Raw genomic sequence first — 25864 nt, 5'->3', positions numbered from 1 at the left:
AATGAGAACAGGTCTATCAGCTGTAAACCTCTCTTTTTGCAGGTGTAATAGAGTAAGAACAGATCTATCAGTTGCAAACCTGGCATGTGTAAGTGTAGTAGAGTAAGAACAGATCTATCAGTTGTAAAGCTGCTTTGTGTAGAATGAAAAGAGATCTATCAGTTGTAAACCTCTCTTTTTGCAGGTGTAATAGAGTAAGAACAGATCTATCAGTTGTAAACCTCTCTTTTTGCAGGTTTAATAGAGTAAGAATGGATCTGTTAGTTGCAAACCTGGCTTGTGTAAGTGTAGTAGAGTAAGAACAGATCTATCAGTTGTAAAGCTGCTTTGTGTGGAATGAGAACAGGCCTATCAGTTGTAAACCTCTCTTTTGCTGGTGTAATAAAGTAATAATAATAATAATTTGTTTTATTTATATACCGCTATTCCAAAGATCATAGCGGTGAACAGCAAGTAAGCTAATTTGCAAGTAAGCTAATTTGCCCCCAACAGTCTGGGTACTCATTTTAGCGACCTCGGAAGGATGCAAGCCTGAGTCGAGCTTGGGCCCTTTTGCTGGTCTTGAACTCGCAACCTTATGGTTTCGAGTGAATGGCTGCAGTACAGGTATTTAACCACTGCGCCACCAGGGCTCCTTGAAGAACAGATCTGTCAGCTGTAAACTTTCCGTGTGTAAGTCATGTAGAATAAGGACAAATCTATTAGTTGTAAACCCACCCTGTGTAAGTATAGTGGAATAAGAAGAGAAATATCAGTTGCAAACCTGTCTTTTGTAAGTGTAGTAAAGTAGGAATAAATAATAAATAAATAAAATAAATAAAACTTTTATTTATATCCCACTTTTTGTTACCACAATCAAAGCTGTGTACAACCTTTAAAAATACAGCAATACATACAGTTTCCGCCCCCCGTTAAAAAAGGATTAAACAATTCTATCCATTAAAATTACAGACAAAGAAGAGCTTGATCAGTTGTACACCTGCCATGTGTAAGTGCAATGGAAAAATAAGAGATCTGTCAGTTGTCAACCTCCCCTGTGTAAGTGAAGTAGAATAAGAACAAATCTATCAGCTCTAAACCTCCCTTATGTAGGACTAGATCTGTCGGTTGCAAACCCCTGTTTGTGTAGGATATCAGTATTTTACACTGGTTGGTTTTCTTTTTGTTTTCAGAATTAACTTACTATGAATTAACCATATTATGTATCAAGATACATAAATTGGCAAATTCCTGACAGGGCAGAAATTATTGATCAAAATGAGGCAACCTATGATAACATAATAAAATACAATAACATTTAAAAAAACTTGAAAACAGTGATATTTTTATTGAGCCAACTATAATGCACAAAATACATGCCACAAGCTTTCAAAGCTCCACTAGCTTCTTCATCATAAAATAGTGGTTAAAAATATAATACTGTTGGCAAAGAACACAAACAGGTCATGAAAATAATTACATAACTTACAACACAATATTAGAAGGAAGAAAAGATACTAAATTAAAATCATTGGAACAACTGCAAGAGGAAGAAATAGTAAAGGATTGGTTTATGTATAGACAAATGATGGAGAGATTCAAAGCAGACATAAAAAGTATGGGGATAAGTAGGAAACGGAATGAACTGGATGAAATAATCTTTGGGGAAAAAACAAAACATGTCTCCAAATATTATAAATTGTTAAAAAGTAGAGATCTTGAAGACGAAACGGTAAAACACAACATGATAAAATGGTCGCAGGACCTTGGGAAAGTTATAGAATTGGAAAAATGGGAAAAAACTTGTTCACTTTCCAACAAATTTACACTTTGTCAGAATTACAAAGAGAACTTCCTAAAAATGCTGCATAGATGGCATATTTCCCCGCACAAAATTAATTTAGTTTACAAAAAGAAAGATGCAGCATGTTGGAAATGTAATAAAAAAGATGCAAATTTCCTACATATGTGGTGGACATGTAAGGAAGCAGAGAAATTTTGGAAAGGAATACACCAAGCAATGTGCGAGATTCTAGACTATACTCTCCCTTTCGACCCTTGCCTCTTCTTACTAAACATGATCCCAGATCTAAATTTTGGAAAAGAGAAGAGATATAAGTACATTATATTGTATATGGTAACAACAGCAAGGATCATCTTTGCCAAATTATGGAAAAATCCTGTATTACCCAAGTTGGAAGATTGGCTCTCAAATCTCTATGAAGCCATAGAGATGGATACGTTAACAGCTTTGATGAGAGGAAAAACAAGGAGAAAAATTGAAGAAGACTGGATGTGTGTGATAAAATACAAAGAAAAAGGAAAAAAGAAAACAGAAATGTGAGAGGGAAATAAGGATTTATACATAACCTATTTGTTCTTTTCTCCACTCTTATTTCATACCTCTGACGCAATAGTTACAAAATTAAGCTGCACCAAAAATAAGAAAATAGTCTTAACTGTCAAAGAGGTACAATTCCCCTGGTTAGAAACCTACAAACATCATAGATAACTTTATATTAATACTTTTTCAAATATGTAAGAAAGGTACTACTATTGCTTACAGGCAAATAGGAAGCATGAGGACATAAAGTTTTTATTATGACATGGGAAATAAATAGAAAGCTTCAAAGGAAGGTTGGAAAGTCTATCTCGGAAGTAACCAGGAATATTCAGTTAAAATATTACATAAGGCATTTTATGTTTATTTGCTACTTTGGTACAGTAGCAATATATGTTGTTGTATGTAAAAAATGTTTGTCAATGTGGATGTATGTCACCATGTGTTTTGTATTTGTGAATTCACAAGTGTGGTGTTATATATATGTGTATGTTAAGGTGGATGTATATCATATGTCTTTATGTGAATTTATATTTTAATAATAAAAATTAAATAAAAAAAATATAATACTGAGTGCATCTTTCCTTTCACTCTTAAATTTCTTCTTTTGCCACACTGCTACTTTTGGTCCCCTTTGTTTCAGATTTAAAGGCATTGTACACAAACAGATGGAATTGAAAGATATAGCCGTGTTAGTCTGTAGGATCAGTATATAGCAAGATCTTGTAGTACCTTTGAGACTAACTGAAAAAAAAGAAGTTGACTAAAGTCTCTTTCCTCAGATGCATTAAGTGCTACAAAGATCTCTACATACTGCTACAAGATCTCTACATACTATACACAAGGTAGGTCTAGCAGAGGTTGAGGGCACTAAACTAAAGTGGCGAAACAGAGAGAGCTGAGGCTGTGGCAACTGCATGCAAATTGCTACTCCTTTTTGAGCTGGCAAAAAGCCAGCTTTTCCCTCCATGTCGCGGCTTTACGGTGTTCCTGCTGCATGTTGCATGTAAATCCCATGCCGCCAGAGCAACCTGAAGCCATTGGGTTGGCTTCCAGGCATCTTGGGGGCATGCGTCATCTGCATGCCATGTCCCCAAGCCGGCTGAAAGCCAGCTTTGTTGGCCGGTCTGTTTTGCTCCTAAAACTTTGAACTCAGGAGTGCTGAGTGCTAATTATTAGTTATGATTAAACTCCATACTCTGATTTGTCCTATAAAAATGACGTGATAACTATTATTTTTTCTTTTTGGAATTCACATAAATTGTAAAACATGTCAACTGGAATTAATTTAACAATCTTTGACTTAATTTACTGGTAGCACAGTTGCTAAATTATATTTTCTTTGTAGACTCATAGAATCAGAGTTGGAAGAGACCACCAGGCCATCCAGTCTAACTCCTGCTAAGCAGGAATACACAGTCAAAGCACTCTGGAGAGATGGCCATCCAGCCTCTACTTAAAAACTTCCAAAGAAGGAGACTCCACCATATTCAGAGGCAGTGTATTCCACATTGTTATTATTGTATTCAGTAGAACAATAAATAATGCAGAACTTCAGTAAAATAATAACTTCTAGTAGAAAATGTATTTGTATTCTGTGAAAAATATTAATAAATGTTTTCCAAAACATACAAATTCATTTTCTGCTAGAAGTTATTCTGTGTAAAGTAATTTTGCCACCCATTCTAATTCACTTGGGTAATGAGCCACTGATATTAAATAGGATAGTTTTATCCTACATCACCCCTCTCTTTCCTCATTGCAATGGCCCAATTTATCATTAGGGTGGAGGAATTCTGTTCAAGATCCTGTGCTTTTACTGTGGCCTTAGAGGAGTTTGGATTAGGGATACTGACATTCTGTAATATTCTGGATACTGATCTCCTGATTTGGACACTGGTTATTCCAAGCTTTGGTTCCCCTTATTAGAGAAATAGTGTATAGGGGATTCTAAGATCTTTATTTATTAATATGTATATATATTTTTGCATTAAGTAAATAAAAATCAACATTGTATTCTTGATAGTTCTATTCTGGGTAATAATCAGATGAATGCTAGTATAGTGATATCCCATGCCATGAACAGTAGATGAGTAGGGTACCTCGTTGCAAGATGGGTTGTCTTGCCTGTGTCAGAAACTACTTGAAGGCAAACAACAACAACAATGTGGTACAAGTATATGGAAGTTCAAAAAGGAATTAATTAGTAAAATGGGAGGAAATGACATTTTCCCATTGACAAAAAGATTGGTGCATCTCTGTACGCTTCTGCTGAACTATCTTATAATCTACATCCTTATCTATACAAGTGCTTTATCTCACCTCCTCCATGCACAATTCAATCCTTGCACTTTTTGCACGCTGTAAAAAGTAGTAATCTTTGTTGTAGTTGCATCATGATCTAGTCTTCCATATGAATTGCTTGTTGATCTTTATACAGCCAGCTTTTATAACTTCTTCTCTAAAACTGATTAACGTAGCATACTTGTTGACGCCTTTCAATTGCAAACTTACATTTGTTATAAAAGCAACCAACATTGGAAAACAATAACTTTTCTAAAAAAAATTAAAAATACCAAGGAATAATCATTTATTACCTCTTTTTCCAGAAAGCTACATCTGATGCTTCTGTATATTGAGTTAATTAAAATGCATTTGATTTAATGTTTATGTCGAATTATGTTTTGATTAAATCCTGAAAAAGTTTAATATCAGTTTGTATATTGGTAAATTAGGGGCTTGGGACATGAAAGAGCTCCCTCTCTTCTTATACAAAACACAAGATTCAGTGTCTAGTATTTAAAATTTGGGTTTGATTTTATGTATCTTTGCTTAGAAGAAAATCTTTCAGAATCCAATGAGGCTTCTATTCTATGTGCACATATAGTTTCAGCTTTGGCTGTAATGTGTCAGTATGTTATTGACAGTAGGGCTCTGTTCTCACTTACCTGAGAATAAGTCTTATTGAACATAATGGGACTGACATCTGAGTATCTGTGGAGAGGGGTGTGCTGGAAAATGCTCAGATAGAGTGATTAAGAGTTAATGTTGTCTGCTTAATGACAATATAAAGAACAAATAGAAAAATAGTAATAATATCATTAAAAACATCTGAACCACTTATATGAAATAATCATTGTATGGTTTCTGATACAAGTTCAGGAAAATTATTTATCTGGAAATAGGCATAAGGAGAATTGGAAGACATTCAATTTGTTCACCAAGTGCTCCAGTTTGAAGTACTTAATGCACTACATTTCCAGTAGCAACAAGCAATAAGATACCTTAAAGGGAAATGTGGCTGATGTCATGTAAGTGAGTTCAGATGACAAGTTACACGCACCTCTTTTTGACAGAATATAATGGAGCTATCAAAAGAAGTCTCATTGAGTTTTTGAAGTGGAATATTCATTAGCCATGTTTAAATAAGGCAGCTATGTCATTCATGAAATGTTTTCCTCTGATCTAGCCGGTAAACTTTATGATGTTGGGCATATTTTATTTCTTTCAAGTTGCAGGATGAACATTCAAGCAAAAGCATTTAATGGGCTTAAAAATGGCTGATATTTTAAGGCTGCCGAGTTCTTGTCAGTAACTACATTTATTGGCAGGGATAATTTTAAATTGGGCATGTGTAGATGGGCTAGTCCGGAAGCATTAGGTTCACCTATCATTTTTTTCTTTAGGTATATTCTATGGACAAAGAGTCCCATAACCTCTTTCTCTTGGAAACAGCAAAAGAGCTTTTGACAGAGCTAATTCTACTTTTGAGGGGAAGAGGGTTAATGAATTACAAAGGAGATCTCTGTCAAACAATCTTGTACTCTACCTTTGGAAAAGAAAATTAAAGTACAAAGCTTGATTTCTCATTGTTGGTTGCTAAATTTATTATTTACTATTTTTTTATTTGGAGTATTTATACCCCGCTCTTAAGCCAAAAAGGCTCTCAGACCTGTTGTTTAAATTGTTAAATAGATTAAATTGTTGATCATTTGTAACTAAATGTATGAATTAACCCCAATGAACAGTGTTTGCAGTGATATGAAAGTACTGCCTTCAGTTCTTGTTCTGTGATGGTTAAGTAGTCACCACTATGATGCAGCTACCATGTAATCAACATGAATGTGTGCACTGGCTGTGTGCCTCAGCTTTGTGGAAAAAATATACAAGAGTAACTTTTTAGTTCTGACTCATCAATCAAGAAGGATAACAGAAAATTTGAACTCCAGAATACAGTAATGTTTATTCCTGTTGCTCTAGGGAGGACATTACTAAACCTGGTACGCCCCAGAAGCTTTGGCGTACAGCTGCCATCATCCCTGATCATTGACCCTGCAGGCTGGGGCTGATGGTATCTAGTGGATACCACTTTGGGGGATGCTGGATTACAGATTTAAAAGAAGCTGGAGGTAACCCTTCCTTTATGAAATACACATTTATTTATAAACCAAAACACTGTCAATTAGCCAAAGCTAATTAATGTCCATATACATAAAATGTGGGGTAGAAGTGTTCAGTTTGAAGATCTAGCCTAGACACTGAGGGAAAAGATAGAGTAGATAAAAGATACATTTAAAAAAGCTTAAAGCAGGCAATGTTGGTAGGAGAAAGTTAGGTGTAGTTTACCAAAAACTAAAGATAATATGAAATGTATAAATTATTTCCCACCTCTCCTCAAGGCTGGAGGTGGAGTACAGCATGCTAAAATACAGAACACAATTAAAAACACATAAAACCAACAATTAAAATCCAGTACAGTACACTTGCGTCGTATGCTGGTGTGAAAGCTGGGGGGGGGGGGGGTCCGGAATGGGTCTCCCACATCAGGGAAGGGACCACTGTACTATACAAACAGTTATAGTACACTCCTAAGAGCACATTGTTTAGCCCATACAAATTAAAAGTCATGATTTGAAATTCACTGAGTAGGCCTACTGAAAGAGCTACATCTTTAATGCTGTTTTAAATGCAGTCAGCGTTTTCAGCTATCTCTTCTGGCAGGTCATTCCACAGACTGGGAGCAGCAGACAAAAAGGTCCTTTGGGAAACTGTTGCCAGTCTAGTCCTAACCGCTTGGAGCAAACATTTCCTAGAGGACCTGCATGTACAGGGTGATCGTGTAGGTAACCTGGACCAAAACTCTGTAGGGCTTTAAAGTTAGTAACCAACACTTTGTACTTCACCCAGAAACTAATTGGCAGTCAGTGGAGTGATTTTAAGATCGGTGTGATCCCTCCCGAGTGTACTCATAATCAGCATGGCTGCCATATTCTGAACCAGTTGGAGTTTCCAGAGTTAATACAACGGCAGCTCAATGTATAGCACACTGAGAAGTCTGGCTTTGAGGTAACTGGCATCCTTACTACCATCTTTAGGTCTGGTTCTAGGAAGGGGTGCAGTTGGTGTATCAGCCAAAGCTGATGACAGGCACTCCTGGCCGTCACATCTGTCTGAGCTGAATTTTGGAGAGGTAGATCCAGGAACACTCCCAGACTGAACACAGTCTTTCAGGGGGAGTGTGACCCTATCCAGAACTGGTTGACATAGGTCCATCCCTAGATTAGGATACTTGGTAGTAAGCACCTCTGTCTTGTGTGGATTCAGTTTCACTTTGTTTTTTTTGACATCAAACTCTTCTAAGCACATTGTCCTTACCTAAAGCTGTTTTTGAAGATATGGAGAAGTATATTTGGGTGTCAGCATACTGGTAGCATCCCGCCCCATGCCTCCAGATGATCTCATAGTGATTTCATATAGATGTTAAATAGTACAGGGGATAGAATGGCACGTAGTTGTATGCCCTACAACAGCTCCTTTTTTGAGGAGCAGTTATCTGCAAGCACCACCATCTGGAACCTGCCTGAGAGGTAGGACTAGAACCACTGCAACACATCTGATTCCCAACCCCACCAAGCATACCAGAAAGGATACCATGGTTGATGGTACCGAACGCTGCTGAGAGATCCAAGAGCACCAATGGGAATACACTCCCTTTATTGATGTTAAGATGTAGACCATCCACTGAGATGACCATAGCAGTCTCAGCTCCACATCCTGCTGTGAACCCTGTTTGAAATGAATCAAGGAAGCATGTGTTATCCAAGGCTGCCTGGAGTTGGAAGGCAATTGCCTTCTTGATCACCTTGCTCAAAAAAGGAGGATTTGATTAAGGTCCAGAGGATCCAGGAAGGGCTTTTTCTGCAGTGATCTAATTGTAGCCATGTTGCTGGCTATTTTGCATCAAAATGTGAAATTTACTCTCCTTCACTCTCTCAGAGGTAATGGACTTCAAGTGACAATGAATTAAAATTGGCTGGAAGGACCAGCCTCTTCAGAAACCCTTCTCCATGAGCCTTAGGCTTATTCACTAGATAGACACATCTTCATATTAACATACATAACATATTGGTGTTATATATAATGTTTTACCTTATAATTTGCATGTTCCTCTCTTCCTCCCCCAGCATGAATATCATCTTAAGAAACCCTTATTAATTTGCCCCTGCTAAATGAGGTGCAACATGTGGCTACCAGAGAAATGTTTTGTTCATTGGTAGTAGTAGACCTTGGGCAAGTCACATGCTCTCAGCCACAGGGGAAGACAAACCTCCTCTAAACAGATCTTGCCAAGAAAACCCCATGATAAGTTTGCTTTAGGGTTGCCATAAATCAGAAACGATTTGCAGGTACACAGCAACAACAAACCTTGGTTGTACACTGTTGTCTATAGCGAAGCTCCCTGGTACCCACGTTGTGGTCCTTTCCCTAAAAAGTTAAGTTCTTTTTATTATTCTAGCTCTTTAATCTTAAAATTGCTTAGTGCTTTTGCTAAGTGGTATATTTTTTCTTTTACTTTATTTATTTTGATTTACATCGTGTTTGTTTTATTTCTGTTTTGATATTTAAAATTCACTTTAATGCTTCTGGTCTGTTGACTTTAACTTTAATCAGAATAGTTAACATTAGTAGAAATGTGACTATTAGTGTACTTCCTTCATTGTATCTTTACAGCTGCTTACCTGATTCTATTTAGACTCATAAAAGTTGCTAGCCTTTACATTCTTTTGCTAGCCTTCAAAAAGATTAGTAGTCTGTATTTCCATATTTCTCTGCAGAATAAGGAAGAACCTTTCTTTACCAGCCAGTATGGAACACACAGGTTGCTAGTCTTCAGTCACATAAGCTGCAATTGAATGGCAGGTTTACCTTTCCTTTTGCCCAGCCTAAAAACCAAATAGAATGTCAGGTACAGAGATAACCATCCTATATCAGGTATTTACTTGAATTTCCTTGTTAGCCATAGTTACCAAGAAAGTTATTAAACACAAGACTGGTAGTGTGGTATCTTTCCACTGACCCATCTTCACCAGAACATGGTTTTTCTTGCCTCAACTGTACTTTTCTTGTGCTCCTGATACAGTAATCTACTTGCAGTGTTATATAGGTATTCTTCATTTAGACCATGGGCTGTGCAGTGAAAATGTCTGATTCAGATGGTTGAGATACAGAATCCAGTTGCAACAGTGGGATTCATTTGAGTATATACAGACCCAGTTATCTTTCAGCTTGCATTAGACTGCACTTGTGACCAAAAGGTTCCATTCTGGAGCCAAGTGTCTCAAGATGTGTTGTCAGCCTTTCACATCATTGTTAGCATTTATGGTAGCCAAACCTATATGTTACAAAATCAGAATGGAGTTTTTTTCTTTAATCTCTGCTCGCCGAAGACAACAAAATATGAAAATATGACACTGAAATTTTGCTTTTCTTTTGGAAAGGTGATTCATGCATTTCTGCTGAAATTATATTCTCATTTCTTATCTTAACACTACTACTTCCTTTTCTTCCCCTCTTTCTAAAACAAACAAAAAAATGCAAGGGTTTATTGCACAATTTTTAGACTCTTTCAGCAACTTTGTTCATACAGTGCAAGTCAGTAAGAGTCTTTTTTCTTATTATTATGAAGGTGTTTGTATTAAACACTTTTCTATTTGATACAGTGTGACTCTTGCCATGCAAATTGCTTAGTTAAAGCAAACATTTAGGTATCAATTAAAAATTACTGTGCTAATATATACCCAGAGCAACTGCTGATTTGATTTTTTGCAGAAACAATATTTTTTTTAAAAAAAAAAACCTTCATGTGTGAGCATTAATGTAATGTTTCCATGGACTTTCCTGTGATGTACAGGATCCATAGGCTATGCACATTTACTTAAGAAAGTTAAATATTTCTGTGTTGCTATGTAAACTTTGGCTTATTTTTGTTTATTTAAAATATTTGTAGACTAATAATTTAGCTGCCAAAGTGGTCTACAAACAAATAAAATGTATATCATATGAGTGCAAGCGAAGCATCAAAGATAATTAAAAATCACATGAAGGCCAATATTTAGAGACAGGGAAATGCCAGAGGAAAGAAATATTTTGTGTAAGTTCTAAAAGCATATGACTGTTGGGCATGGTCCAAAGGTTGTCTTCTGAAGATCTTCGTACAGGACACAATAGCCTTTTAGGTTGTCTGATCCCATGTTACACAGGACTTCATATATTAATAACAATACCTTGAGCATGGCTTAGCAGCTAATAGACACCCAGTTCAGTTCTTTTAGTATATTTCTGTCCTGCCACATGGCTCACTGACTACCAAGGATTCATTTTCTGTGGGCTAGAGAGACTTACACAATTCAGCTTCTTCACTAATTGGTCTTAAAATTGAATTTAATGAATTGCTATTTCTTTTGCATAAATGGAAAAAAACCCTGAAAATTAAATACTAGAAATATTTTCACCCACATCATATATGAGTAGTAGAATACATATGTCTGAGAAATGTTAGCATTTGAAAAAGGAGCACAAAAATGTTTACAAATATCTGGGATGGGTGAGGAATAAACTTTGTAGGTGAAATGAGAGCTCAAGTTTAAGAGATGTGTCCATTCCTAGTTGCTGTTTCCAACTGATTCTGTAATGTAATCCCAAATAGAGTACAATAAAGTAATAACATCTGGGGTTAGTACATGTGTCAGTGTTAAGCTATTGTGACTCAGCAAAAGGAGAAATGAATTTAGCATAAGAGCTAAATTTGGTAAAAGGAACTGCTAACCATACAAGACTACATGTGGTTAGGGCTAACATTTCATCGCAAGGCTCTGTGGAACCATCATTGATCTTTGGTGTTGAAAGGATCTCAAGACAGCAAAACAGGTATCATAAGATTCTTCCATACCAAGGGGAATCAGTACATTCCAATGGCCCTCAGAATAGTCTTCAATGCAACAATAGCTGCTAAACTGTTACAGTATATGTAATAGCCATTTGGACTGAACCTGCCAACTCTAAACTTGATAGCTTTCAAATAAAATTATTTTGGGCTCTTTTATGTGTTTTCAGATGTGTTCCCAACAGGAAACAGGAGAATGTCCTCTTTCTGCTAAGGCTTGGCTACTTGCATTTAAACTTTGGCTTTTGTCTTTAAGTTAGGAATGGGCCTGGTTAATCTCCTGGCTTCAGATAGTTACATCAGTAGATGGACTAAGCTTCCTAAACAGCATACCTATTCATTTAGAAAAGCAAACATTTTCTGTTTGGAGCAGCAGAACTAGCAAATTCCCCGATATCTGAACTTGAGCACCACTCACCCATAGTGTTTCCATCTTATCAGAATTGATCCTTATTTTGTTGGCTCTCATAAAATCCATCTCTTCATCCAAGTGTCTCGTTTAGATCATATGCAGTATCTTTTGATTCATTTATAACAGAGACGCCCCTGGGAGTTATAAGCATGCTGCTGACATTTCATTCCACTCTTAGTGGCCATTCCCAGTGGATTCATATTGATGTTAAATGGCGTTGATGGTATCCATTATGCCCCAGGATAGCTGCTAGGATTCTGAGGTGTAGTCTCTGAAATTGGCACTGAATGTAGGAGGGGAACCACTGTAAAACAAGGCTTCCAATATTATCAAGCAGGAGAGTGGTGAAAAGTAACAAGGAATACATGGCAATTTAAATGATGCACATGGAAACATACATAGGTTTTGTGTGGACTTAAAATTCCATCTGATGCAAAACCTAGATGTAGTGAAGTAGAAAAATTAGCATTTGACAAGATATTTAGCTTGATAAGAGGCTCTATCCCTAATATAGAAAGCAGCAGCATAAGTAACACACTAGAACTGAATGTTCTCTTCTTTCAAAATTTTATCAGCGTTTTATTATAGTCACATTCATTATCTTTAGGCAAATGCTCCCTGATTTGAGAACAAAGTTCGATAGGCATTCGTTCATAATGTTAGTGTGAATGTTAGATGATGATCCGTTATTCTAGTGAATTAATAGTAATGTTATTGTTTTAACGATTGTATTTTATATGGAATTGTTTTATTGCTATAATCCTGCCTCGATCCGCAGGGAGAGGTGGGAAATATAAATAAAAAGTATTATTATTATTATTATTATTATTAATTTGAAGTTTTGTATGTACATTGCTGAAAGTAATTTTTATGTACTGAGTTCTTTAGAGGCAACTCTCCCATTTTCAAAGAAATGTGCACATGCCCCCCATGTGGGCGGCGCTGTCTGCACATAGTAGGGCTTGGGACCGCGTCCTGGTGGTGTATTGTTGTGTTGTGAGTTTGCTCATTTCAATTAGTGTTTCACCATTGTTTTCTCTTTATGAATCTCTGCTATTGCCCAGTGTAATTATTATGCATATCTTGATTATTGTGTATTCAGTAAATTTCCCCTTTTAGATAATACAGTGGGCCCTCTCCTTACACTAGGATCCGTTCCAGACCACTCTGCGTAAGGGAAAATCCGTGTATGCTCACGGCCCATAGGAAACAATGGAGTGCATGCACATGGTGGTAGTGTGGTTTGTGCGTGTGCACCATTGTTTTTATTGTCATGCGGCTTCTGCATAAGGAGGAAGCCCCGTATAGTGTGCTCGCATATGGGGCGGGCACACTGTACTTTGTAAATGTGGATTGTTAACTCCAGTTTGTCTTAGGCGTGAAACACACAGGCAAAAAAGAGCAGCTTCCGGCTGCTTTGGGGTGTGGTGTGCACATGACACTTTCCACTGAATCAGCTGAAGCCACTCCGGGGCCACTAAGGCAGCCTCGGGTCCCTGGAAAAAGGAGCACAGAAAAGGTGCTCCTTGCTGGTGGTCCGTTTGGGACCATGGTGGCAGCCTGCTTTGAGAACAGGTCATGCAGATGCCATGATCTTCAAGCCATTTTGGGTAGAGTGGCCACCGACCGCTCTATCATGCCCATTTGTTTGACTGCATGGACTCCCTACTGCATGTATGATCCTTTGCATATATATGCATATATGCATGCAGAATTCAAGCATATCTTTTGAGAACATACCTAGCGACACAATATAAACAAGACATTCAAAACTGTGAAGGTGCAAAATAATTTTATTGTGTCACAAAAGTTCAGTAAACAAAAACAAACTAGCATTCTTCCCATTGTGGCATCCTAAATAAGTTCTGTTGCAACCCATTGCCTCTAGCAACCACATGCTGTGTGCCTTTTAATGATCTAAGATTACATATGCCTCTTTGTGCAGGGCCTTAGAGTTAACTGAAGATAATTTCCAAACAGCAGCATCCTGAAGACTAAAGAGCTATCAAAACAAGTGCAGCAAATGTGCTATGTCTGGTGGAAAGTTTAAAAACTGTCCATTTTAAAAGTCTTCTGGAATAAAAAGTCCTTTCCCTGGCAGTGGAAGCACAACAGTGAGGGACATTCTGGCCTTCTTGGGAAGGGAGTTCCAGAGTCTAGAGAATGCCCTTTTGCATGCCCATCAACTATGCTTGTGATGAGAGAAGGGACTGTCATGATTTCAGGGCCTGAGCAAGCTCACATAGGGAGATACTGTCTGCTTGCTAGCCTAGACCTGAGCTATAAAGGATTTACGTAGCACTTTTCATTGTGCCTGGAACCAAATTGGCAGCCAGTGGAGCTGTTGTATCAGGGAGTAGTATGGTCCTTGTGAACAAAACTGGAACTGTTGGAGTGGGGTACTGTAAGTTACTGTATTTCCCATCATGGGCTATTATTATTAATACTAGGGAAATAACATTTTATAAATGCTTGCAACAGCTCTTGATTTTGTTTGTGAACAAAATATTGACCAGTAAATTGTATACTTTATGAGAGTTGTCTAACAGTTGCAAAAACAGAGGTATCATTGTTTACATAGTTAATGCACAGAGGTCTGCTATTTGATATCTGATACCACCACACTAAGAATTTTGAATTGCTTTTAAGATCTTGGTACGGTGGTTGTAATTAAGAACACAAATAACAGGCTTTGTTGATAGGTAGCAAGTTTAGTAGTACCTCCAAGGGTGTCAGGATTTTTTTTTCTTTTCACCCTCATGTATGATGGCCAACTTAATGTCCTTTCAAAAGAGAGAGAGAGAGGAGAGAGACACTGCTGATTTGTTCCATATTTCAGAGCCAATATAATATTTGGCATTGTTTAAAAGAGATAAAGATATCAATGGCTGCTAGTCAGGATGGCAGTGTAGTAGCACTGAAGTAGCAGAGGCAGTAAATCTCTAAATATTGATTGCTGGAAAATGTAAGTTTCATTTATGGCTTGCTCATGGGATTTTCATAGGCCTCAAGGTTGGGCTCTATGATACAAAATGCTGGTTTCCTTTGATTGGATGGCATATTTTTCTCTGTGTTTGCATTTTCAAGCTTCTCTTAAAAACAGACTTCAAAACAAGATTTGTTTTTGTTGCTTTTTAAAAGGAACTGCGACTGTTTTTAAGACCTCGATTAACGTCATGCCTCTTAACAAGGGGTATATGCTTTAATTTTTACAATCTTTATTCTGACATAAGAATAAATTGTTTTATATTCGCTGCCATGTTTGTGTACAAGCAGTTCTACTATTTAGTGATGCAAAAAAATGTTTACACATGGTCGGTTGGGGTTGTTTTCCTGTCATTTTAATGCCAAATTGCAAAAGCATATCTTGCAGATTTTGTACAAGATAGTTACTAGTTGTGCTGACAGAGCATTACTGTTGATAGTCAGATAAGAGTGTTGTTGTTGATTGTGCACTTCATCCTAGAGATATTAAAGTTTGATACCTCTGTATGTGTATGTATTAATTGTGCATTGAGAAGACTGAAGAGGCAAGTGGAAAATTTCAGTCCTCTTTAATAGACATTCTTTTATATATGATTTCTTTTCCTGCCCTTTTGTTATGTTTATATCTCACTGTGCCATTTCTGTCTTAGGGATGCAGTGGCTCAATGGTTAAGATGCCAATTCTGTTGATTGCAAGATCGGCAGGTTGTCAGTGCGAGGCTCAGGGGCTGCGTGATTGTGCGAGCTCCCATCACTAGTCCCAGCTTCTGCCAACCTAGCCATTCAAAAGCATGCAAATACAAGTAGATAGGTACCACTTTGGTGGGAAGGTAAATAGTGTTCTGTGCAGCCATGCTAGCCACCTGACTCAAAAAGTAATCTTTGAAAACGCTGGCTCTTCAGCTTAGTAATGGAGATGAGCACTGCCCTCTACAATTAGACACGACATGATCACTTTGTCAAAGGGGAATACCTCTACCTTTACCTATTCCATTTCTATCTTACTTTTCTTTTAATAAGTCTAAGGCACAGTGCTTCTTTGAGGTCATGTGCCATTAGCTGAGCTTCATAACTGAATGCAGATCTGAACCTTTGTTCCTCCATTCCAAATCCAGCATTTCATCCACTGGGTCATATGGAATCTCTCTGGTTCTGTATTAATTTGAGGTACAGGGGAAAAGAAATAGCAATAATGTTGTCATGTAATCAGGACGATCGGTAAAAGAATTTTGGTCATATATTATGTCTTTATTTAGAAATTGTGTTAGAAAATTTCAGTTTAAATGTTTTTTCTAAGTTTAAAGAACTCAGGACATAAAATATGTAGTTGGACATTATGGAAGGAGAGGGAAAAAAGTTACATCACATTCTTGAATAACACAGCAAGTTAGTATGGTCTGCTTTTAGCAGGACCTTCATGTAAAGAAATAGGTGATGAACATACAGATAAAGAGAAGGAGACAAGGAAGAGCAGCGCCACTGAGTTTGGAGAAGATAATTAGTAATTACATATAAGATAAGGTTTTTTGAGTATGAATTTTTAGTGCAATGACATTTTTAGGTATTTTTATTCCCTGTAGCATCTAACACATACTGTAAAAACACAAATCTAAAAGTTGGATTTCTCACACAACCAGCTTTAAAAACGTCAAAGAGTATTGCTATGTAGTCATATTATTGTTAAAAAAAATACTGCTATGTACTTGTGTTTCTGCATTCATTGTATGCTAGACTACAGAAAAAGTGAGCTGAAACCTTTTCCTGACAAGTTTTTTTTTTCTAAACAAAACAAAACCCTGACATGGAGTTATGGGGAACTGTATATTTAATTAAAGCAATTAGTGGTGAAGTAAGTTTACCCCTTTCCTGTAGGCTATATTTCCAGTCAAAATCTTTGCCTGAAGCTGCTTTCTCCTCAGAGAAGAAAAGGCAGAATTTTACTTGCTTGTAAGCCCTGGTTCACACGGGGAACTCTAGCTTAATACAAGCCATGCTATTTGCATTGAAGTTTATGGAAGATAACAAGAGGGAAAGAGTGGTCAGTCTCAGTGACTGATCCCGGTTTTATAAACCATGGTATATGAAGCCTGAAAAAATAATCACATCCAGAGCATTATGTGTAAACTGTGTGATGGGATCTGTTTCATTATTAATATTGAAGTTTACTCCTTTGGAGGAGGGCATATTAACTACGTAAGATATGCAGATGATACCATACTACTAGCAGAAAATAGCAAAGACTTGGAACAATTACTAAAAAAGTCGAAGAGGAAAGTGCTAAGGCAGGCTCAATGCTGAACATTAAGAAAACAAAAATAATGACTGTAGAAAATTTACATAAATTCAATTTATAAGATGAAGAAATAAAAAATAGTAAAGATTTTCCCCACTTTGGATCAACCACTGATCAGAATGGAGATTGCAATCAAGAAATCAGAAGAAGATGAGCATTGAGAAGGGCAGTTATGAAGGAACTAGACAAGATCCTAAAGTTTAAACATATAAAACTGAACACTAAAGTTAGGATAGCCTAATTGATCATATTTTCCATCACCATGTATGGATGTCAGAGCTGTACAGTGAAGAAGGCTGACAGAATAAGAAAACTCATTTGAGAAGTGAACTGGAGAAAAGTGCTTGAGGATACTGTGGACAGTCAAAAATACAAACAAATGGTCCTAGAACAGATCAAGCCTGAACTTTTGTTGGAAAACAAGGCCTGTTACAGACTGCCAAAATAAAGCTGCTTTGGGTCTCTTTGGAGGTATGCTGTTTAAATGATGCATCCATCCTAAGAATCTGGAAGCTGCACCAAAGCTGCACTCCAGTGCTTAGGAACAGAGTGTGGCTTTGTCGCGACCTCTGGACTCTTAGGACCCATGCATCGTTTAAATAGCATGCCTCCAAAGAGACTCGATGCAGCTTTATTTTGGCAGTCTGTAACAGACCCAAAATGATCAAATTGAGATGGTTTACTTCAGACACATCATGAGAAGGAATTAATCATTAGATCAGTCAATAATGCTAGAAAAGGTGGAAGGTAGTAGAAGAAGATTGCATATGAGATGGATAGACTTACTCAAGGAAGCCACAGTCCTTGGCCTGTAGGACCTGAGCAGAGTAGTTGAGGACAGAGGGTCTTGGAGGTGTCTCACGCATGGGGTTGTCATGAGTTGAAGTCAACTAGAAGGCGGTTAACAACAAGCCTATTCAGGAGCAATTAATGTCCATTTCAATTTCCTGATGGCTATTATAAGAACTATAAGAACCATACAAAAACGTGGAAATAATTGGCTTTCTGTTTATCAGTACACTGTTTTAAAACATCTTGATTAGTTGCATTTGGTCCAGTGTTCTTGTTCTTGTTGTATGTTATAAAGTTGTTTCTGATTTATGGTGACCCTAAAATGAAGTCCAGTATAAAAGACTTTAATTTTAAATATTTTGTGAAACACAAAGAAAATGTCTAGCACATTGCAGTATTCTTCTCAATGAATTATTACTAATGCTCATCTTTAGGCATGACACTTGCATGTACTTTTAGTTTGAAATGAGCGTGATTAATTACAATTTGTTTTGGACTGGTTTTTTTATCTTGTGAGAGTCACAGTTACTGTATATAAGCATAAATAAGTTTATGTCTTTTACTGTGTCATGTGATAACAGCTGGTCTGTTATTCACCAGCTCTGGAGGGTATTTTTTGAGTATTCTGACTTAATATGTGACATGCATGAAATTCATGGGGGGAAGAGCTGGGGGCATCCTAACTTTTACATTCATTCAGAGTAGTGTGTGAGGGTCTAATTGAGAGAGGCATGCTCCCTCAAGGGCAGTTGATACTAGTGTACAACATAACATATTTTTGGACTTTCAGAGAGAGAGAGGCAGTTAGCTTCCTGATCAGTTGGTACTGAAGGATCATTAAGAAAAGTTAATGATAGCCCTGAATAATGCTAGATGCTATGGCTAGTAACAAAGAAAAATGTTAAATCAAGACAGTGCCATTTGTCACTCACTAAAGTAGATACACACTGTCATCCATGTCTATTAGCATTTGCTCCAGTCTGTTCTGACATGGATGCTGCAGTTAATACAGATGAGTGGATGTAAGCTTAGCTTTTGCTTGTCCAGGGTGAGTGGATGATTTTCAATTTGTACAGCTAAGGATAGGGACAGTGTTAGATCCCTGCACAGAGGGAGAGTGACCAAGTGTATAAATAGATATAGTCCATGTTTCTCTAAAAGGCGTAATCCAAACATTCCTAAAGGAGGCAGTTGTAGGACCATTACTGGGAGAAAACAACACTCCTTCCTGTTCCCACTACATTTTACAATTATGACTAGCTATCAGTACTGCATTTCTAGCAAGGTATTGGAAGTTCCACTGGGATGGGACTTAAAAGAACTGTTTTATATTGGCTCCATTTCTTCTTTGCGGGGCAAGTTCACATGGTGGCACTGGAGAATTTCTGGACATGAGAGGAGGAAGCTGAACTGTTTTAGCTTGAACTAATCACAGTTAGCCAAGACACCTAACTCAGGAAAGTGTAATTTGGCCTCTCTGTGATTAGTTCGAAGAAACAAGAATCTAACTGTGGCTTTATGTCCTGACTTGATAATTTACCACAGTTACAACACACTTCAGTTTTTAATCTGACAATGAACTACAGAAGTTCTGAATGTTACTGTTTCTTATTTCCATGTAGGGACAGGAGTTGTGTTTCTGAGTTGTGTTTTAATTTAATGTTATAAACTACTTTTGTTCCAGATTAAATACACCAGTAGGGATTCACTTCAGTTTATATTTTTACATACCGGCAAGAAAGTTCTCATTTGAATGCAGATACATAGTTATGGCCATAGTTTCATTGGCTTCACTTGGAAGGTCTGTGGGACATTAATGCTGTTCTTTAGGTTAAATACTAAGCCAGTAGTTAACAGCAAGGCCAGAGCCAAATCCAATTAAAATAAGTGAGAGTCTTTTCACTGGAATTAATGGCTTTAAATTAGAGCTGTAATTAAGTGACATTGTTTAGCTTTGAATGGACAATCTGGTACTTTGTAGCAAACATAAGGTTATCCTGTAGATAAAATAACCTAATGTTGTGAAGGTTTGAATGCAGAATACAGTACTTACTTTTGAATCTTTTTAGAGCTGTTAAGGAAGTACAAGAAACTGCAGATACTTCATATTAAGTGATTTGTGGATCACTCTGCAAATGCTGTAGAACCAAATTTGGTAATAATGTTCAAATCATGTCCACAATGGAGAACTGGCTGGAGATAAAGATTAGTATCTTGGATGAGAATAGTTGTTAAACACAAGCACAGTCTCACTCATAGAATGTAAGAGCGTTAAGTTCAGTTGGGATAATTCGGCAAGTTTTACACTTTCAAAGTCCCTCGTAATTATAATCTTTAAAATCAACCTAATCCATTACAGTGTGTAGCGAGGTAGTAAAGGAGGAGGGGGATGAAGAGGCTAAGGAGGACCAGGTGGGAGAGGGAACAGAGGCGCATGCAGAATCCCAGGAACAAGGCGTGGGCAGGGAGGCGGAGTTTAGCTCAGGCGGCATAAAAGAGGAAGGGCCAGCCCGGGCGGGGAGAGGGGGACGCGGAAGAACGGGACGGGAAGTTGCGGCCGAGGAAGGGAAAGCTCAGGTCCGGAGGAGTCCTGGAAGACGGGGGACTCCAATCTCGTTGAGCCACAGAGGGGCACGCTCCCGTCACGGACCCCATGAGGAGATTCAGCTCCGAGACCCACGTGAGGAAGGGGATTTTTCTTTCACTGCCGAAGAAACTTGGGGCAGTCGGCAATTACCGGACTTAGAGGACGAATGGTGGGACCCCCGCGGAGAACGCTGGGAGGTGGGACCTATACCCCTCAGAAGGGAGAAGTTTGAAACGGAGCCTCTTGAGAAGTATCATAGAGGCCCCGGTTTGGGGGTTGAAGACCCGGCTGTTTAATTCTTTACCCCAGGCCCTAACAGGGAAGACTACCACTCTCTTAAGGCCGTATATTGTTTGTTGTGGTTAAACCGGTAGAAAGACACTGGTTGAGTTTAAGTTTTATTAAACTGTTGAGCACTTGGCAAACCGAGAGTTTTGTTTTCTCTTCCACGTGGACCTAATTAAGCCATACAAACCACATAATGCAACAGGGAGCCAAAGCCCCGCCCACACAGTGCTTAATACTTTTGGAAAAATTATTAGGAGATTAATATTTCAGTAGAGGAGCCTTATGCCTATAGGTGTGGGCTGCATCCCCAGAAGGTCCTAGTAAGTGTTGCAGGGCTGGGGTGGCATAGGCTGCATTTGAAAGGATTGTTGAGAGAAGGGCAAAAATTAAACTAAGAAATGAGTTTACAACGGACAGGTTTGGTATCTTCCTTGAGTGTGTTTTTGAATATATTTATTTTTCCCTTTCTCTCTCTCAGTGTGTGTTTTGAAAAATAGCAATGACAGGTTCTCCCACTGATTAAAGTTTAGTTTGTCCAGTTATTGTTTTTCTGTAAAGTCATATGCAGTTTAAAACTGCATGTACAATTTAAAATTAGCAGAGTGATAGCTGCATTAGTTTGCTGCAACAAAATCATGTAGCTGTTTAAAGGCAAATAAAAATATGGCATAACATTTTGTGGACTTGTCTTCAAAACAAAGCAAACTTCACCAAAAATGGCAGCTTGAAATGAACTCTATAGATCAGTGGTATTGAAACTTTTTATCCTAGAGGCTACCCTTTACATTTACATGCAGACATCACACTCCCCCTCAATGTACATCTATGAATAAAAATATTGTATTCATTTAGTGTGTATTTTTTCATTCACACATTCATGTATTTTGACATTTTGTAAGGAAATAACATCGTTCAAATTAGAACTGTTATTTATTTCAATTCAATATTTAACTTAATGAATGTGTAAATTTTATATATATAAAAAGTTGGGGAAGAAGAGAAGGAGGAATCAGGGTCTTTTAGTATTATGCTCCCCTTGACCCACTGTCATCCCTCTGAGGTCCCATCCCTCTTAGAACCACTGCTATAGATACAATACATACTTTCTTTTGGGACGGACATGTGTTTTGCAGAAATTGCTCCAGTTGAAAATGTTCAGATTTTCTTCTTACAAAAAGATATGCATACATTCCTTTCCTCCAGTTAAAACTTGCTAAATGGGATGTCATTATTGGGCAATGCATAGAATAATTTTATTAGAAATTGTAATGTAGTATTATGAGAGCCAGTGTGATATAGTGGTTTGACAGTTGGACTGGAAACCCACTGGGTGACTTTGGGCAGCCTCAGAGCCTGCAGTGGCAAAACTCCTCTGAACAAATCTTGCCAAGAAAACCCTGTGATATGTTCATTTTTTGTGTATATGTGCCTTTAAATTGCCTGTTCACTTAGGGTGACCCCATCAATTTCATAGGGTTTTCTTATGCAAGATAGACTCAGAAGTAGTTTTCCCAGTTCCTGTCTATGAAATATTGCCTACAGCACCTGATATTCATTGGCAGTCTCCCATCCAGTTTTTACTAACCAGGTCTGACCCTGCTTAGTTTTCAAGAGCAGATGGGATCTGGTGCCTTTAGAGTAGGTCACATAAAGCAGAAATGACTTGAAGACATAGAACAACAACAATTACAGTATTCTGTTTGTGGGTTTTTAAAAAAGCATTCTCTGTCCTAATTTTCTGTAAATCTACTGCAAGAATAAAGTAATACATAATATCTCCTCTTCCTCCTCCTCCTCCAATAGAAATTTGGACACGGCCACAGAAAAAGACAAAAGGTCTATGGATTTTTATGGTACAAATGTTCAAAAATTTGAGGACTTTTCAGAAAACAATCACTAATGTCTATAACCTAATTTGGTTGTCAGATTCAGGCATATTGGAATGAAGCTGGCCAAATTTCAAACCATAAGCACAGCAGGCCAAACCTGCTAAAATTGAGAGTTAAGTACATGGACTTTGTGGAGGAACAGCTTTTAAAGTCTGGTATTTTTAAAAGATGCTCCCGATGCTCTGTGGATTATTTGCAGAGGTCTTCATTGTGTGTGTGTTGTGTATTCATCTCAAAAGCACAGAGATTGGAAATAAAAGGGATAACTTTTTCGTGAGCCACAAAAAGGGAGCATATTGGTAGAAGGTTAAAAATGTACCCAACTGGTTTAACTATGGCTCCATACAGACAGGCCAAAATAAAGCTGCTTCGGGTCACTGTGGAAGTATGCTGTTTAAATGATGCATGTATCCTAAAATGCCAGAAGCCACACCAAAGCCACGCTCCAATCCTAAGGACTCGAGTGCAGCTTTGGTGCAGCTTCTGGCCTCTTAAGATGAATGTGTCATTTAAACAGCATACATCCAAAGTGACCTGAAGCAGCTTTATTTTGGCCTGTCGGTATGGGCCCTAAATTAACTAAAAAATTGACAACAGTTAAGTTATTTTCTGTTCGGATTGCTTTCTAAATCAGAATGGGAAACAGTAGCTTAAAGTGAGTTTTTGATTTTGATTTGGAATACATGAATTTACTGACAATTTGCACACTATAGCATACTATGATTAGTCCTACATTTGAATTGTAAGGGAAGCCTTTTGAGAGATAGGATTTTGGATCACGAGAACAGCAGTTGCTCATGATTCTCCAAATCATTCTAAGCAGAATCTAAGCCCAATGTTAAATAGTCAGCAAAAGAAAGATGAATACAATGAAATATATAAAATATACTTTCTTCACTAAAAAGTATTTTAACACTAGTGATACTGATTTTTATTTTGTGTAAATTTTGTTTTCCTGTTTTTCAGAAAATGGATCTCGGAAGTTAAATGAGAGTTGATGAAATACATCAATGAAGAAGTTTCTGCTTTACATGTTTTAGGGATAGAACTCCAAAAGACTTGAAACGGTCAGACTTGCCTGTGCTTTCATAATGAAGAAGATTAGTCTCAAGACTATTCGTAAGTCTTTTAATTTAAATAAGAGCAAAGATGAAAGTGACTTTGTTGTAGTCACACAGCCGTCACTGAATGATTTTGGAAAAGATGACTCCTTGTTTGGGAGCTGCTATGGTAAAGATTTGGCTGGCTGTGACATCAATAGTGAAGATGAGAAAAGTGGGAAGAACAGATCAAAAAGTGAAAGCTTAATGGGTACGTTAAAAAGAAGACTTTCAGCAAAACAAAAGCAGAAAGGTGGCAAAGGTAGTACACCTTCTGTAAGTTCTGCTGATGATGATACCTTTTCGTCATCTTCTGCTCCAATAACCTTCAAAGATGTGAGAACTCAAAGACCTCTTAGATCCACATCCCTCCGAAATCATCATTATAGCCCAACTCCATGGCCTCTTCGTCCAACAAACTCGGAAGAAACATGTATAAAAATGGAAGTGAAAGTGAAAGCCTTGGTCCACTCATCAAATCCAAGTCCTGCACTGAATGGTGTTCGCAAAGATTTCCATGACTTGCAGTCAGACAGCATGTTCCAGGAACAAAACAATGCATTAAAAAGTACAGAATCTCAGAATGGAGATTTACATCTCCATATTGATGAACATGTGCCTGTAGTTATTGGACTTATGCCTCAGGACTACATTCAGTATACTGTGCCTTTAGATGAGGGAATGTATCCTTTGGAAGGATCACGTAGTTACTGTTTGGATAGTTCCTCACCCATGGAAGTTTCGACTTCTTCTCAGATGGGTGGTGGTGCATTTCATGAAGAGGAAGCTCCAGTGAGTCAAGATGTAGTAGTTGCTCCAGATATCTTTGCGGAACAAAGTGGTTTATTAATTGGTACCACAGGAGTCATGTTGCAAAGCCCAAGAGTTAATCAGAGTGATGTTCCTCCACTCTCTCCATTGCTACCTCCACTACAGAATAATCAAATCCAAAGGAACTTCAATGGCTTGAATGGCACAGATGTCCATGTGGCGGAAAGTATGCGTTGCCATTTGAATTTTGATCCCAACTCTGCACCTGGGGTGGGAAGGGTCTATGATTCTGTACAAAACAGTGGCCCCATGGTTGTGACAAGTCTCACAGAAGAACTGAAAAAACTTGCAAAACAAGGATGGTACTGGGGTCCAATTACAAGATGGGAAGCAGAGGGAAAACTGGCCAATGTTCCCGATGGTTCATTTCTTGTACGAGACAGCTCTGATGACCGCTATCTTTTAAGCCTAAGTTTCCGTTCCCATGGTAAAACTCTTCATACTAGAATTGAACATTCAAATGGTAGATTTAGCTTTTATGAACAACCAGATGTGGAGGGACATACTTCTATAGTTGATTTAATTGAACACTCTATCAGGGACTCTGAAAATGGAGCATTTTGCTATTCAAGATCTCGATTGCCTGGATCTACAACGTATCCAGTCAGACTGACCAATCCAGTATCTCGTTTTATGCAGGTGCGCTCTTTGCAGTATCTGTGTCGCTTTGTTATACGCCAATATACCAGAATAGATTTGATTCAGAAACTGCCTTTGCCAAACAAAATGAAGGATTATTTACAAGAAAAGCACTACTGAAGGCTTATGGGAACCTTGCAACTTGCACTTTGGGAACAACAACAACGGAAAAAAATTAAAGGAGAGAGATTGAAATACCGTTTACAAACTTTAATTGCTATTAGTCCTTTGCTGCCATAATTTCATTTTTGTGCATCAAGAAGAGTAATGCATTTTTATTTGTTTAATAGGTAGTCTGGGTTTTTCTTTTAAAAATAATGATCTCAAGGTTTTTTAGAAGCATCAAATAGCTATCTTTCATTCAATGTGCAAAGTAATCACAATGTGAATGATATAAGAGTTTTCCTAAAACTCCCTGTCTCCTTTGCTGCTAATCCACTGTGATTTTTATGCATTTGAAACACATTTCATGTGTTTTTAACCATAAGTAAAAGTTGAAACTTGA

General features: G+C 37.7%; 1 protein-coding gene across 6 annotated transcripts in view; it reads left to right on the top strand.

Annotated features, from left to right (window-relative positions):
- The window catches only part of SOCS6 (suppressor of cytokine signaling 6), a 27184-nt gene extending 1320 nt beyond the window's left edge, over positions 1–25864 (top strand). For 2 of the 6 annotated variants that reach the window (XM_042463429.1, XM_042463428.1), the window contains exon 2: positions 23756–25864. In XM_042463429.1, coding sequence (XP_042319363.1) covers positions 23881–25479 — 1599 coding nt within the window. In that variant the 5' untranslated portion in view covers positions 23756–23880 and the 3' untranslated portion in view covers positions 25480–25864. Of the gene's footprint in view, positions 1–3102; positions 3166–6665; positions 6730–11508; positions 11528–23755 lie in introns of those variants that run through there. The other 4 variants (XM_042463431.1, XM_042463430.1, XM_042463432.1 and 1 more) reach the window with 4 other exon arrangements.

This window comes from Sceloporus undulatus, chromosome 4 (genome assembly GCF_019175285.1).
Source record: "Sceloporus undulatus isolate JIND9_A2432 ecotype Alabama chromosome 4, SceUnd_v1.1, whole genome shotgun sequence".
NCBI classification, from domain to species: Eukaryota; Metazoa; Chordata; class Lepidosauria; order Squamata; family Phrynosomatidae; genus Sceloporus; species Sceloporus undulatus.
This window is presented reverse-complemented; position numbering and strand designations above follow the sequence as displayed.